The sequence below is a fragment of the Aaosphaeria arxii genome (assembly GCF_010015735.1).
Source record: "Aaosphaeria arxii CBS 175.79 unplaced genomic scaffold BU24scaffold_19, whole genome shotgun sequence".
NCBI classification, from domain to species: Eukaryota; Fungi; Ascomycota; class Dothideomycetes; order Pleosporales; genus Aaosphaeria; species Aaosphaeria arxii.
Genome location: NW_022983492.1, coordinates 7,460 through 22,087, shown reverse-complemented (window position 1 = coordinate 22,087; position 14,628 = coordinate 7,460). Strand labels below are relative to the sequence as shown.

Sequence of the window (14,628 nt, the reverse complement as noted above, 5' to 3'; positions counted from 1 at the left end):
TCTTTCATCACGTAGACTTGAATTGTGACTACCAGAATGGGAACCTGAACCTCATATTGTCTTGGAAAAAAGAAGTACTCATTGCCATTCAAATGTCAGATTCTCTGAGACTAGACTACTTTTGCACTGGAGTCCCTATAGTTGTCAAGCTTAAACAAGCCCTTTGCGTTCTCCCTACCAATCTTCAACCGGTCGCCTGTGTTCATTTCGGCATTATCAAACCAGTTGCATCCATCCTCGAACGTCTCGAATGGATAGTCCACTGAGAACAGAATGCGATCGGAGCTAACTTCATCCTTCACAAAGTTCAGAGTTGTAGTCGAGAAGTGCCCGGATGTCGTCACCCAGAAGTTCTCGTTGAAGTATTCGCGAATTGTCTTCTTACAGTCCAGCCCAGGTGAAAGCTTCTTCTTGCGGTCCTCGAACCAGTGGTTGATGCGCCACATATCGAATGGAATATGCTCGCCGAGATGTCCGAGAATTACCTGAGCTTTAGGGTGACGATCGAAGACTCCGTTGGTTACGAGACCAAGAGCATGAAGGCTGACGCCGACAGCAAAAGATAAAGGTGGGCCGATGAGCCACTGGCGATCCTTCCAAAGTTTCTCGAAGACTACTCCAGTTGGATTTCTTGGGTGCAAGTAGAGCGGTACATCCAATTCGACAAGTGTTTCCCAGAAGACATCCCATTCGGGTTGATCGTAGAAAACATAATCCTCCCCATCCGCTCCTGCTCTTTGGGTATCATTGACGAGTGCACCCTTGAATCCATACTTGGTCACCGTCCGTCGTAATTCATCCGCCGCCTCCTTGGGATTATGCATGGAAAGGGTCCTGTTTTTGATTTAGTCGGTGCCTAGGAATCATAACGACGCATTACTCACGCGAAAGCACCAAGACGATCAGGAAAAGGCTTTATCTCTTCTGCGACATAATCGTTAATTTCCATGGCAAGAGCCTGTGCTTCTTGGGGTTCGAAAATGTCTTGAACACCGGGCGCAGTATACGAAAGTATTGTATATCCGACTCCGTGCTGATCTGCATATTTGAGTCGAATGTCTGTCAAGTCCTGTATTTCACGAGTATGTTTTTCAACATCTGTGCTGAACAAGCCTGCCCACCACTTAGTCTTTTCCTCCAGCCGAGGCAAGGCAAATGCTTCCTCCAGTATGACCTTTCCGCGCATTGTGCCACGAGTTTTTGGAAGAGCAATTCTTGGAAAGAAGGGTGGCGACTTGATGACCAGAAAAAATTTAGATGTTTGTCTTGAAATTCTGAGAAGGCTGTACTTGGAGAGCATTGCAAATGAAAGCTTTCATTTTTACTTATATAGGAACAAATGCGGAAGTTGTCCGTGAAGTGGGTGGAAATCTACCGCCTGACGACATCTGAGGCGGATACTTGATGTCGGATTTGGGGTCCCCCGCATGAAGCATTTCCCCGCGGTTCCGGATCCTGTTTATTGGACACTCGGGCGTGGATATTTTGGTCTATGCTATATGACCACGGCGGCTATGTTCCCACATCAATCATGCTATTATTGCGGAACGGGCATGCTAAAAGTGAACTCACCTCCCCAGTCTGGCAGCTGATCAAGTGGCCAAGCGAGCGTCGTAACTAGTTATGTATTTGTTGGTATGCATGGAGTCGGCTATTCAGCTTGAATGTTGTCGCGCAAAACACAGCAAGGACTATGAATTCTCATAGTGTTGTATCTCTAGACTCGAAGTTGCATGCAAAAGAAAGACAACTTTAATGCGGAATACCTGGTTATTTCCCTTGCTTAATTATAATCATGTATTTTCCAACGGACAGCAAATTTCCCCAAAATTCGGATTCGAAACTTTGGACATAATCTTGCTACTGTTCACAATAGTTTGATTGACTAAGTATTCCATGAGAAGCGGAGGTTGTTGGAGAGCAAACACAAAGTGTGGTGGAAATTCGTGACCCAGACAAGAATTCTTGTATGAATAAAATGTTTTTGGTATTGACTTCAAGGTAATAAACCCGACTCCGCTCTCTCTTGTTTAATGTAGTCGCATTAGTAATATAGATCAGTGTGTATACGAGCGTCTATGACTCTGTATACGTTGTTTAACCAAAGGAAAAATAAAAAATAGAATGGAGTAGATCTTGGAAGCTTGATGATGAACTTTGCCTCTATTGCGTCTTCTGATTGATTATCAAGGTATCATTTGATATCGCGTTTTGTATTCGTTTATATTTTCAAGTAAAGTAATTGTGTTTTGGTCATTCAATGATGATAGTCATGCCAATGACAGATGCTCCCACAAACGCAGAAGCACTTACCATCCGATAAGGCACCCTCTTTCGATGCAACCCGTTTCCGCATCTATAGATTCATGGATGTTGATATCAGAGTACGACTATCTAATTCGATGTGAATGTAACTTCGCGTTCCTGTTGATCAATGACTTGCGTCAGATAGCGGCTATTGCACCCCGCGCGCGGTGGAAACGACGCGATAGCCGTGATAGCTACCAATAAAGTCTTCGATACGAGAGATTATGACTGTACACTTCCGCATCGGGTAGCAGTGAAGTTCCGCTCGTCCAAATGTCAGCCTGAGCTTGATAAGGCTTGGTGCTGGGTGAATAGTTATAGATGGCGATCTCTCTGCTTTCTGCTTTCATGAAATCACACCCAAGCCCTCCACAAATTCATCCTCTTCTCCCCAACGCTGCAAAAACTTGTACTTTAGGGAATCTAGAAATACTTTTTGAGGGAAGTCATGAGCCTCCCAGGCACGAACGGTTGGAGACAGTTGAACGTTGCTGTAATTGGCGGTGGCATAGGCGGATTGTCCACTGCGATTGCGCTTCGTCGTGCGGGCCACGAGGTCACTATTTACGAGCGAAACGACTTTGCTGGAGAGGCTGGAGCATCAGTATCATGTGCAGCAAATGGTACCAGGTGGTTGCATGAATGGGGCGTCGATGTGGAGAAGGGCGATCCCGTCGTTCTTAAGAGACTGATCAATCGAGATTGGAAAACTGGAGAACCAGTTAGCATATACGACCTCGATGATTATGAAGAGCGATGGGGCTATGTATACAACATGTTTCATCGGCAATATATGCACCAGATGCTGATGGACTGTGCATTGCAAGAGAAGGGCGAAGGAATAGCAGCAAAATTGGTAGTGGACCATCCGGTAAGGATAAAGCTCGTTATTTCTATACTTTGCCCTTAAGTATTGTTGACCGCATCATATAGTGCCAAACCATAGACCTCGAGTCGGGCTGGATCACCTTCACCAACGGCTACAAGGCTCAACATGATTTGATAATCGGAGCAGACGGCATAGGATCAATCACACGAAAGATAATTGGTCTTAATCCAGAGAAACGACCAGCTGAGTCTAGCTGCTTACATGCCAATGTCATGACAGAAGATGCCAGGAAACTTGGCCTTGTGGACTACTCTTTGGACAGCGCACTAGAGTACTGGGGTGGCCAAGAAGGCAAGTGGGATAAAATTGTGCTTTCTCCATGCAATGGCGGTAACCTCCTTTCCTACTACTGTTTCTTCCCACGTTCAGTAGGAGATTATGCGAACCATACGTGGGGCGGTGCCGATCGACCAGTGGAGGAACTGCTTGCACCATACCCTGAGCTTGATGCGCAGGTGAAGGCGCATCTTGCTATAGGAATCGAGATACAACCCTGGCGGCTCTGGGTCCACGAGCCTTATCCTTACGTTGTCAAAAGCACAGTGGCATTGCTCGGCGATGCTGCTCACCCGGTATGAAACCATCCTCGTCTGCTCAACAAAATCTCCTAGGAATTAACGCATTTCGGTAGATGATGCCCCATCAAAGTCAGGGAGCTTGCATGGCTATTGAAGATGCCGCAGCGTTAGGCATATTGTTCAGCAAGAAATATTTCAATGGAGACGTAAACGAATCTCTGGCTGTGTATCAAACCGTTCGCTTGCCCCGCGCAACGAAGGTTCAATCCTCTGCTGCCAAGGCAGCTTATAATATCAACGAACGCATCGGTAAGTACGGACAATCCCAAGGGAATCCAATCGTGCGTTGTTAATTTGGATTTCTCCAGGCTTTTCGAGCAATACAAAACTGTCGAACTACAAAGTGGAAGACGAACGGAAGAAATTGACCATTGAAGAGATGAATGCATACGACATGTACAAGGATATCGACCAGGCATTTGCAGAAAGACGCGGAGAACCTTATTCTGATTCTTACAGCAGAGGGCTACCTTTTGGCCTTGAACTATCAAACGGAATCACTGTCGATAAGTCTACACGGCTATAGTATGTCTTCCTCGTGAAGTAGTCAGCTGGGTAAATCATAATTGAAGTAAATCAATCTCATCTGAGTTGGCATGCATCCTACACTTAATGCAACGAATCTATTAAGTACATACTAATAACCCAATACGCGCACCGCTTCAAGCGCTGTCGTTTTCCGTCGACTTGTTATCCTCGCCCTCGTCACTGCTTGTATCATCCTCCTCATCTTGCAATGCCATTATGTCGACGATTAATATGCTTCCACCATTCATCTTGTCGAATTGGAAACCAGCCTGTTGTGCCGATACGGCGTCAAACACGCATCTCGCATAATCAATAGCGTAGTCGTGGTCTTTCAGCATCAGGCATACTGTTCGCACATGCTCGTGGTGTAGATCGCAATCATCCTTGGTATCTGTGTCAAAGACCAGTAGCACATTGTTGTGCTGCACACAGAAGCTTTGAGATACGGTATTGTTTGTCGAATTTGATGATGTCGCGAGGGCTGTGGCGATTACTCTTGACGATGTCGAGGAAGAGATACTCAAGCGTGTAAATATTTGAGCATTGAAAAGATCATCCCCAGCTTGAGCATCGCTGGGGGAATAAATGGATACATGTTCTGGCAGTCCAGTCGGCGCTGCCTGGGTGTCGTCCCTGTTTGCCATTTCTCTTGTGTTTTCGGGGACGAAATTAATTGTAGACGAGTAATGCAGTAATCGAGGGATGTCGTTAATTGCACCCGAAGTTTCAGCACCCTGAGTTATCGATAAGACACGACTACCAGGCTAATCCGAGCTTCGGCCGAACGATATTATTTTATGTCCCTACCTAGGCATTCCTTACGTGCTGAAATACTACACACGACGTATTCCTTTCACTTCAAATTTAGAACATCAACACACTTGAGAAGGAAGCTATCAGAAATAAAAAGGAGACTTTCCGCCCTCGCGCACTCGAATTTCTGATATCGTCAGGATCCGTTGCCCGTTCATGCCAGTTATATCGATCGTCATCCAATATTTCCTTTGCTGGGCGTGGCTCAGAGACCTTCGGTCTGTCGTTGATGCTGGGTGTCAGACATGCAACCTCAACGATAGGTATACCCCGATACTTGGTGGTTTCCGTGCTCATGTTGACGAAGAAGGTGAAGAATGCCGGAGTTGGGAAACTGGCTGAGATGGCAACGCCACCTCTAAATTGCCCTGCAATAGAGATCTTTTCCAAAGGTTCAGACGTATATTGGCGGGCACAATCTTCAGCATCGGGGTCTCTCGTGAAATTTCCAGCTTTGCATACTCAGTAAGCAACAGTCTCACGATGTACAGTGTAAAATAGTACAGTGTGAAACAAGGGGGAAACCGAGATCAACTTACCATCCATCCATAATGACCCTGCACCAGAAACCCACTCCTGGCGTCCATCAACCAGGCCTGAGCATTGGTATGGAACCGTATCGTTCCAAGGTGTACCGGCATTCGTAGCACTTGGCTCAATAGAGCAAGGCTCTTCTTCGCATTGTAGACACCTTCCATGTATCATGTATGCCATTCTTGCTTCTCTCTCGTAGTGTTGCCTCAGTGCCTCTGTACAGGCTTCACCTAGCATTATTTTGCAGTCTCCATTGTCTTTTAGGCTGCGTTCTATCACCCCCTTTGATAATTGCCACGTGTTACGATCCATCAGGCGTAAACCTCCTGAACAGAGCCCAATGTTGGTCATATTAGAATCGGCAGTGTCGAGGAAATATGTTGACGTGCTGGGACCAAGGCTGGTTCGAAAGTGCAGTTCCCATTGCCTGTCACCGTCACGTTCCATGTTAAGACCGTTCAATTTGAGTGCTGGGATTTTATGAGAAACATTTGCTTCTGCTAAATCCCAGTACAGCAGTTTCGGGCATTCAACCAAAGGCTTTTGCGCCTTCAAAATTGTTGGTAGACTCAGGAGTAAAGCGATCGCGACGTGCGGGTACGGAAGGAATCGGTACATAGCGAGTGTAAAATGATTGTGACCGTGGTTCTCTATGGCTAGCAGTCTGGACAATCGTTGTGCTACAATATCCCACGGTACTACTGTACTACCCCCGCCTCTTTATAATGAGTTCATGCATTGCATATTCTTTCCCACAGTGCCAATTCAAGGCTGACATCATTGATGACCAGGCGTCCAAAAGAATGAACCCAAGCCTAGCCCAGAGCTCGCCGTCTCGGAACACGGCAACGCTAATACCATATTGAGATAATTTCGATCGATAATAATCATGTTAAGACATACACTATACACTTCTTTTCAGATGCTGGGGACCTACGGATGATTGACTTCCAGCCCAACGATGCCCTATATGCTGTGTTCACACGCTAGAAATGACCTGTCTCCTACCCCGGCGTGCGTAGTAGCGGATTGGTAAGATGAGAAAAGGGTCTTTTCAAAAAGGTTCCACTAACAATATGGCGACAAAACAATTATCTTGCTTGCAAATAATCCATGTTACGAAATCTCTCGCTATAGCTAGTAAAATAGACCGTATGGTTTCCTCGCTTTTAACCGTGCAGTGCTGGATTTTTCCTCAGTCCTTCTGATGTAACTCTATGACATGCTTTATCAGAGCGTTTAAGGTCCTCCCGAATGCTGCTACAATTGAATATGGCTCAAGTTAACATTGTAAACCACCAGGGAACCCGCAGCCGGGGTTGCGACATGTGCAAAACTGATGCATACGACCAAATTCTCGAGCTACAGTGTGTCTGTGGAAGATACAACTAATCATAGAATCGACTCTCCAGGCAAAAGGCCCTCTCGCCATCTATACGCCGAATGCGTGTTTGCCCATTTTAATAATGCATCATAATCGACACACTCATGCTCAGACCCTTCGCCAGGTCCATCTTTCGTCTTGCCTTCCAATGTCGTGTCTGCAGAGCAAACAATTCCTTGTCGGAGATAATTGAAACAATGAGCCGAATGATGCGCCACCTCCTCTTCCAGAGAAATTCCTCCGTAGCCTTGTTGGAAATGCTCCGCGAGGTATGATAAACAGTGAAGTTGATGGAACACTGACATCATGTATCCCGGCCCATTATTCTGGCGATCAAGGGCTACTTCGTAAGGCTCTGGAAGATCAAAAGGACCTGCCTCATTGATCACTATGTACCCGCGACTCGCTGAAGATAAGTGTTAGCAATGATATCAAAGTATTCACAGTGCAGTGTGCTGTACCAGAACTTAGTCCTATCCAGTTGTGCAGCGTATGAAGCGTATCAGACTCGTTGAAAAACATCCCTTCTTGAATGTATCTTGGATCAGAGCGAAATGTAGTGATCTTTCGTGGAACTGAGACGGAATTAATAGCCAATTCTATGTTATGAGGTGAGACATCGTACATCGTGGAACTGGTGTTCTTTTGAGATTACTGCACCCAACTTTGGACTTCGAAATCGCTAAGACTATGATGGTGATCATCATCAAAACCTCAATCATGATGCGCGTGACGGACGCAGTTCGTTTCCACGGCGAGCATGAATCAGGAGCAGCATGGGTTTCGTTTTGCCCTATGGGAGCAGCGAGGAATGCTTCTTCCTCCTCTTTTAGTGCATGTTTAGAGAACGTCATCATGTAAGCAGCGCACAACGTCCACGTCGGATTTCATAGATCCCAAGCGACGATTTGCGCTGTGTGAAGGCGGGTTCGCAACGTTTAACATCATGTGCAGTGCTGAATTTAGGCTGTGGTCCCATGTCATTGCCACACTGCAATATATACACGCCTCGTTGGGTTAGTGTATTCCCCAATATCGTAATAATTTACTCTAAATGAACGGGCATTTGCCGACTGCTTTACGCACCGCTTTGATCTGGAACATTTCTCTTGATCCCTAGTCACGCCAGTGGTAGTCTAATTCCAAAATCGCTCGGTGACCATGTGGTCCTAGAAGCTTTCGCAGTACCTTCAAATAAATATATAGTAGATTAAGGACCGATTTCAACCTTGTCAGCTCCTAGGCGATATTTGAAACTTATATGGAAATGGTCTCTCAAGCACAGTGTTGTATCTGATGCGTAGCTGCGTACTTATCCTCGAAGAACTCTCCATTACATACACATCCGTCGATATCATGCGAAAACTATGCTTTTGATTCTGACTTAATAATAAGGCCATTGGCCTCCTTAACAACACTCGATTCGGTATTACTGCTCTTGCAAAGAGTTTCTGAATAGCCTCAGACCTGATCGACAACATACACATGGCCTCATTGGATCAACTTGCCTGGCGAGATATGCCAGTAAAACGATCTCCAATTCTACTATACGCCTAAGAACGTCGAAGCAGTTGGCAAAGTGTTCCATTAAATGTCATGATGCTCGCTTGGTTCTAGCTAATCTTCACATGGTCCCAAATACAAACCATGCTTTTAATATGCGCATCGCTGCGCGACGTTGTTCCGGTTGCCTCCATTCCGCACCGCGTGAAACGCTTTAGACATGAATACGCTGATGGCATTGCGCAGACTCATGTACTCCTCCTCCGTATCTATAGACACAATACAACGCCGAACCATTCCGATATATGCATGCAGTGCTATGTCACGCTACTTATCGTACAAAAGGCTATGACATCAAACCACTTAGCTGAGAAGCTCCTTGATATCCTCGATACGCTGAAGTTTCTTCTCCTCGTCGCTCATCATGCCCAAAGAACTTGCACTGCGAAAGATGTCAGTAAAAGTTGCTCCTGGACACTTAAGGACTGCTTTCATCGGAATACTTACATGAACTTCTTCCTATCCTGGATCTTCAGCATTTTCTCTTCGATGCTGCCCTCTACCACAAATCGCACAACCTTCACCTTCTTCGTCTGCCCCATCCGATGCACCCGGTCTATGGCTTGTGCTTCTACCGCGAAGCTCCACCAAGGGTCCATCATGAAGACTCTTTGTGCACATGTCAAATTGAGCCCAACACCACCAGCACGTAAACTCAATAACAGCACATAAGGTTGAGAAGATTCATTGAACTCTTGGAGCACTATTGCGCGCTGCTTTTGCGACATTGAACCGTCAAAACGAACAAATGGGATGTGATCGCGAGTAAGGGCAGGCTCGATGAGGTCGAGGAAGGACGTGAACTGAGAGAACACAACAGATTTGGTGGCCCTGTCTTCACGCCTTTCGGCTTTTAGATGGCCGAGTAAGGCCTGTGTCTTCGCGGATCCGGCAAGACCGATACGGCGCAGGGAAATTCGAGGAGTTTGAGAAGAGCTTTCGATTGAATTCTGAAGAGAGTCTTCTTCAAGCAAGTGGTCATGCCGTACCACTTCGAAGATATCGCGGGCATTGATGGGGTTTCTGCAATTGAAACAGAGCGGGAGAATGTTTCTGTCCCGCTGATGGTTAATGTAATTAAGGAGGCATTCCTTGCAGGCACTATGCCAACAGCCGGTGACTGCCTGATCAAGCATTGGCTCTTCAGAGCATATCGGGCATTCGGAATTCGACTCGTCTTGAATTTGCTTCAGGACGTGGGCACCAAAGGAATTGGCATCTTGCTCGCCATCAGACTGAAATCTCTCGATGAGTGACTGGAGATCCATATCATCAGCAAGACCATTGGCAAGATCCGACGCTTCGGCGGCATCCTCCTCTTCAGCTACAATGTCCTTCTTTCGCGTGAGGACGGGATGACAACACGACTGTCGCAGTCTGAGAATCTGGGCGAAGATGGTGGTGTACGATTTCATAAGAGTTCCAGCTTCAGCATTTTGAGCAAAAACGCGCTTTGCGCGCATATAGATGTAGTCATATACTTCCCGCTCATCTTGTGATAGTTGGATTTTGTCGATCTCAATCGTTCGTGGAGGAAGAGGTACTAGAGCTTCACCGCTTGGTGTTTTCATGTCTTTTGTTCGGCGAAGCACGAGAGGCTCCAGCACGGTTTGAACTACATCTAAGGCCCGAAGGAAGTCTTTCGATTCGAAGGGTACCGTGATGAACGTCCTCCAGAAAGAGAAGTTACTCCAGGGTTCGACTTTCAAGAATCGGACTAGACTGAACAAATCCTCAAGGCGATTGACAATTGGCGTTCCGGTGAGAACCCATCGATGTGTTGCGCTGAGCTCATAGCAAGCCTTCGCGGTCTTTGACTGTCGATTCTTTATGTAATGGGCTTCGTCGAGGATGATGCGGAAGTACTCTAGCGAAAACAGTCCTCCGTGAGACCCACGATTGCCATCCATTGCTGCTACTTGGTTAAACTCAGATAGTATAGTCCCGTAGCTGGTGATGACTACGTTGGGTGCATTGGCACCATTCGCTTCGCAACACAGCTTTTGCAGGTTCGCGGACTTTTCGGCACCGTAATATAGCAATATCTTCAAAGTTCCGTCCTTCGACGCTTTCTCGGCTTCGCTCGCCCATTGTGCTAAAAGCGACATGGGAGCGACGACTAGAGTTGTATATGGTGCTTGCTCTACGGTCGCACTGCTCTTAGACAGTCGTGGAAGCCGCTTGACAGTTGAATCCTTCTCCTGCACTGAGTTCCTGTGGGTATGAATCAAACTGAGCATCTCGATTGTTTTGCCCAACCCCATCTCGTCTGCAAGAATACCACCTAAACAGTTCTGTTCTTGCCGAGGAAACTCCAGCGAGAGTTCTCCAGAGTAGGGGTTGACGTAGAACATTGTCTGTTCATCAACGGTCGGGACCGGATTGTTGTCGGCATCTTGCGTCGGCCACACGTACTCCTCCCAAAGCGGATGCATCGATAACTCCCTGTTTTCTGCGGCTTCGTCTCTCTCTTTACCAACCATCCAATGCAGAGCTTGTTTCTGGTATTTTCGAAGGTCCATGGAAAAAGTACTGGCAGGTTCAAGGGTTGGTGTGTTGAAGTCGAATGATTGAGCTTTCTTGTATAGTGAGTCCAACTGGTCTTGCTCCAATTCCTCGCCCTCTTCGTTCTCCTCCGATGGGGGCGACGAGCCTGGTAGTGTAGATGTGATTGCTTTTGTTTTCTCCTTTTGCTCTTTGCTTTCAGCGCTCTCTGCCGCCTGCAACAGTCCCTGACGTTTATGTTTCTCGGTGGATTCGTTGTTACGGGATGGACTCAGGTTTATGGCTTCGAAAAGCTTTACCATGGCGACCTGCCTAAGGCGGAGATCCTTTTCGTCCCGGCTTTCCAACTCTTCAAACGGGCTGATGGCACGATTACTATCGGGTTTGACAAATTTCCTCTTATCGAATGCACTTCGCACGAAAAAACATTGTAGCTGGAGGTAGACGGTCTCGCCGGTCTTCAGTCGGTCAGGAACGTACACACAGCTTCCCTCAAATGAACAAAGCTTTTGATCGATCAAGACAGATATCCAAGCGGCGAAACCGTTCTCAAGTCTTCCCACCTCTTCGCCCTTTGCGTTTGTGAATCTGACTACTACATCCTGCTTCTTGTTGTTTACGGCGCGCTTCTTGGTTGGATATTCCTTCATCTTACTGCGCTCGATCCCCACTTTCTCCGCATGTTGTAGCAATCCTCTTCCACTTCTTGTGGCCCACGCCACGGCGCCAAAAGATCCAATATAACGTTTCGAGGGCATTGCTTTGAGAATAGGAGCCATAGGTGTCGATGACGCTTCCGAATCCGGAGTCGAGATAGACGACATCTCAGTATCTTGTCGTTTGAGTCCGTTCGTAAGTCTCGTTTGGAAAGGTAAAGATGTACTGGTGGAGGGAGTAACTGAAGGAGGCGCGGACTGCCATGAACCGTCAAGGTAGAGATTGATAGCTGTTTCCAAAGGTCAGAAGGGCCTACAAGTTTCGCATGGGAGAATATACCGCGTTGCACATCATTGTTGCTTCGACGCTGTAGGATCTGCAACACGCTCGGGGCCAATTCGCCAACCACGGCTTGCAGAAGGCCAGTATCGAAGCCATCGGTTATACTGTCGGCATGGAGTTCACTATCTTCTACCTTTGGCTGCTCATCCGTCGGTGCCTCATTGTTCGGTGGTGGCGGCGACGGCGACGGCGAAACATTGACATGCAGAGGGGTAACGGCAGGATGGACCGACTCAACGACAGGTTCCTCATTTTTTTCCACCCAGAATCGAGGTTTCTTTCGGGGTCTCTCCCCTGGATGCGGATCATCCATGGCGTTGTAGAGCGATGTGGGTAGATGGTTCCCGTATGTAGGTACCTAACCTTGGTTGTTCGTAAATTCTCCCCAGGGAAGTCGCGTCTCTCTGCCCTGACACGCTTTCACGTAACGCACGGACCTCCGAACACCGACATCATCATCATCTTCATCCTTGCCGTGAATGGTCGACGTTTGACTACCTACGTACAGCTTCAAACTTCAACCCTCCCCATACGACTCAATTGCGGTTTTAGATCTGTTGAATGATTCGCAGCACTTGTTTCTTACGATTTGGTTTTACAGCATACCGCCACCACCAAGCAATGGATTGATACCGAGATTCTTATACATTGCCACTGCTTTTTTTTTATTCCGCTCCAAAATTTCCCATGCAACTCTCGAGCATTTCAACAGTCCCCGCAAGACGGGCTATTCGACTTCAAAAACTCCGAATACGGCGACAATTTCACTCAGCGCCATGTCTAGCACAGTCGGCTACGCCTTCAAGGGAGGAAATTCAGTCCGCCCGACGATATTGCGTAGAGATCATCCGGTATGTCTTCCCCGCCCCCTCCGCATCTGGTTCTCATCTAGACAGCAACAATACTGACATTGACGTAGCAAATATGATGCGCCCTCTCATACACTAATGCCGTTTATACCCTCCTCAGCCCGCGATGCCTATCTCGCAATCCGCGCCCTCAACATCGACGTCGCCCGTGTCGCCGACACCACAAGTACACCCACCGTAGGCATGATGCGCATGCAGTTCTGGCGAGACACCGTCGCAAAAGCGCTCGATGGACGACCTCCCAAAGAACCAGTCGCGATCCTTCTCTCACAAGCCCAAGAGGCACTTCACCACCACTCCGGCGGTCGGGCAAAGCTCAGCAGGAACTGGTTCAACCGCATCATCAACACCCGGGAACAGTACCTCGGAAACCCGCCCTACCCCACGCTCTCGTCGCTGGAAACCTACGTGGAGAACACCTACTCAACAATGATGTACCTCACTCTTTCCGCACTCCCCCAAGCATCCATAACGACCGACCACGTCGCCTCGCACATCGGCAAAGCCACCGGCATCGCCGCCGTCCTCCGGGGTATCCCCCTCATCGCCTTCCCGCCCACCCAACCCTTCGCAACCAGCAATTCAATCACCGGCGCATCGGGGCCCACGCAAGGCGCCGTCATGCTTCCCCTAGACGTGATGGCAGACTCCGGCGTCAGGGAAGAAGACGTCTTCCGCCTCGGGTCCTCTGCCCCTGGCCTCCGCGACGCTGTCTTCGCTGTCGCAACCCGTGCCAACGACCACCTAATCACAGCGCGGGAGATGGTGTCCAAGCTACGTTCCGAAGGCACGCTGGGCCATGAATTCGAGCATCAGCACGACGCGGAGCACGAGTACACACCGCAGCAGTTGAACGCTGGGACGGATGTGCAGCTCGCGGAGGTGGAACAGGCGTTCGGGGTGTTCATGGCGAGCGTGGCGACGCAGTCGTGGTTGGATCGGTTGCAGAAGGTTGATTTCGATCTTTTCGATGCATCACTTAGGAAGGCGGATTGGACGTTGCCATGGAAGGCTTATTGGGCATATAGTCGGAGGCACATATAACACTCTGCATGCAAGCTACAACTATGTAAAAATAATGAAACTGGTTCTTTACTCTCCCTCTACCTTCAAGGGATATTCTACAGTGCTTCTGATCCTTATTATTACCCCTTTCCTGACACTTCCTGTTGCAACCCTGCTACAACAAACTATCCCAGGGCAGTAACTATTAATATTCACTTACTGGATATCAACCTGATATCTACCCTACTAGAAAACCTAATATCCTCCTTATAATAGATAGAAACCCTAAAAAAAAACATAATGTCCTAGTAGAAATACCTAATATTCTAGTATAGAACCTAATATCCTAGTATAGAACCTAATATCCTAGTATAGAACCTAATATCCTAGTAGAAATACCTATCCTAGGGTAGTAACTAGATGTAATGGGCTGGTGCCCAGGAGATATACTGTAACGGGGTCGTCTGAGTAGGGACTTAGACACGTGACCTCGAAGGGGTTCTGTTGAGTAATGAGGGCCGTAGGCGTGGTATCAATATACTGGTAGGGTTGAACGTCAATCAATCACTGTTGTGTAAATGTGTTGCCAAAGATATCACAAGTAATCTTCCGTTAGGAAACTGGATGCAGAGAACTGTATCGTGGATTGACGAT

At 47.6% G+C, this 14,628-nt stretch overlaps 7 protein-coding genes across 7 annotated transcripts; 2 read left to right on the top strand and 5 right to left on the bottom strand.

The window, feature by feature from the left end:
• Positions 1–110: 110 nt before the first annotated feature.
• BU24DRAFT_437924 (2,3-dihydroxybenzoic acid decarboxylase) lies at positions 111–1,186 on the bottom strand (the record flags this gene model as incomplete). Its single annotated transcript, XM_033530228.1, has 2 exons — positions 111–834; positions 885–1,186. The coding sequence occupies 2 exons, from the start codon at positions 1,184–1,186 to the stop codon at positions 111–113; spliced, it is 1,026 nt and encodes a 341-aa protein (XP_033376713.1).
• Positions 1,187–2,755: 1,569 nt separating this feature from the next.
• On the top strand, positions 2,756–4,300 carry BU24DRAFT_415918 (FAD/NAD(P)-binding domain-containing protein; the record flags this gene model as incomplete). The annotated part of the gene is made up of 4 exons (XM_033526332.1): positions 2,756–3,178; positions 3,241–3,768; positions 3,828–4,023; positions 4,083–4,300. 4 exons carry the CDS (start codon positions 2,756–2,758, stop codon positions 4,298–4,300), a joined length of 1,365 nt encoding a protein of 454 aa, XP_033376712.1.
• BU24DRAFT_429403 (uncharacterized protein) lies at positions 4,189–4,982 on the bottom strand. The gene has a single exon (XM_033529723.1). The coding sequence runs from the start codon at positions 4,944–4,946 to the stop codon at positions 4,437–4,439; it is 510 nt and encodes a 169-aa protein (XP_033376711.1). The 5' UTR covers positions 4,947–4,982; the 3' UTR covers positions 4,189–4,436.
• A 512-nt stretch (positions 4,983–5,494) lies between these two features.
• On the bottom strand, positions 5,495–6,363 carry BU24DRAFT_98581 (uncharacterized protein). The gene has a single exon (XM_033534865.1). The coding sequence runs from the start codon at positions 6,265–6,267 to the stop codon at positions 5,578–5,580; it is 690 nt and encodes a 229-aa protein (XP_033376710.1). The 5' UTR covers positions 6,268–6,363; the 3' UTR covers positions 5,495–5,577.
• A 678-nt stretch (positions 6,364–7,041) lies between these two features.
• Positions 7,042–7,761, bottom strand: BU24DRAFT_315271 (uncharacterized protein; the record flags this gene model as incomplete). The annotated part of the gene is made up of 3 exons (XM_033522865.1): positions 7,042–7,439; positions 7,495–7,608; positions 7,659–7,761. Coding segments are annotated over 3 exons (615 nt in total), but the record flags the coding sequence as incomplete, so codon positions are not given.
• An 853-nt stretch (positions 7,762–8,614) lies between these two features.
• BU24DRAFT_403245 (DNA repair protein-like protein rad5) lies at positions 8,615–12,463 on the bottom strand. Its single transcript, XM_033525562.1, has 3 exons — positions 12,098–12,463; positions 9,044–12,047; positions 8,615–8,978 (listed from the first exon to the last, which is right to left on the bottom strand). The coding sequence occupies exons 1-3, from the start codon at positions 12,411–12,413 to the stop codon at positions 8,900–8,902; spliced, it is 3,399 nt and encodes a 1,132-aa protein (XP_033376708.1). The 5' UTR covers positions 12,414–12,463; the 3' UTR covers positions 8,615–8,899.
• Positions 12,464–12,641: 178 nt separating this feature from the next.
• On the top strand, positions 12,642–14,065 carry BU24DRAFT_403243 (uncharacterized protein). The gene is made up of 2 exons (XM_033525561.1): positions 12,642–12,951; positions 13,020–14,065. Exons 1-2 carry the CDS (start codon positions 12,788–12,790, stop codon positions 14,011–14,013), a joined length of 1,158 nt encoding a protein of 385 aa, XP_033376707.1. The 5' UTR covers positions 12,642–12,787; the 3' UTR covers positions 14,014–14,065.
• The last annotated feature ends 563 nt before the right edge of the window (positions 14,066–14,628 follow it).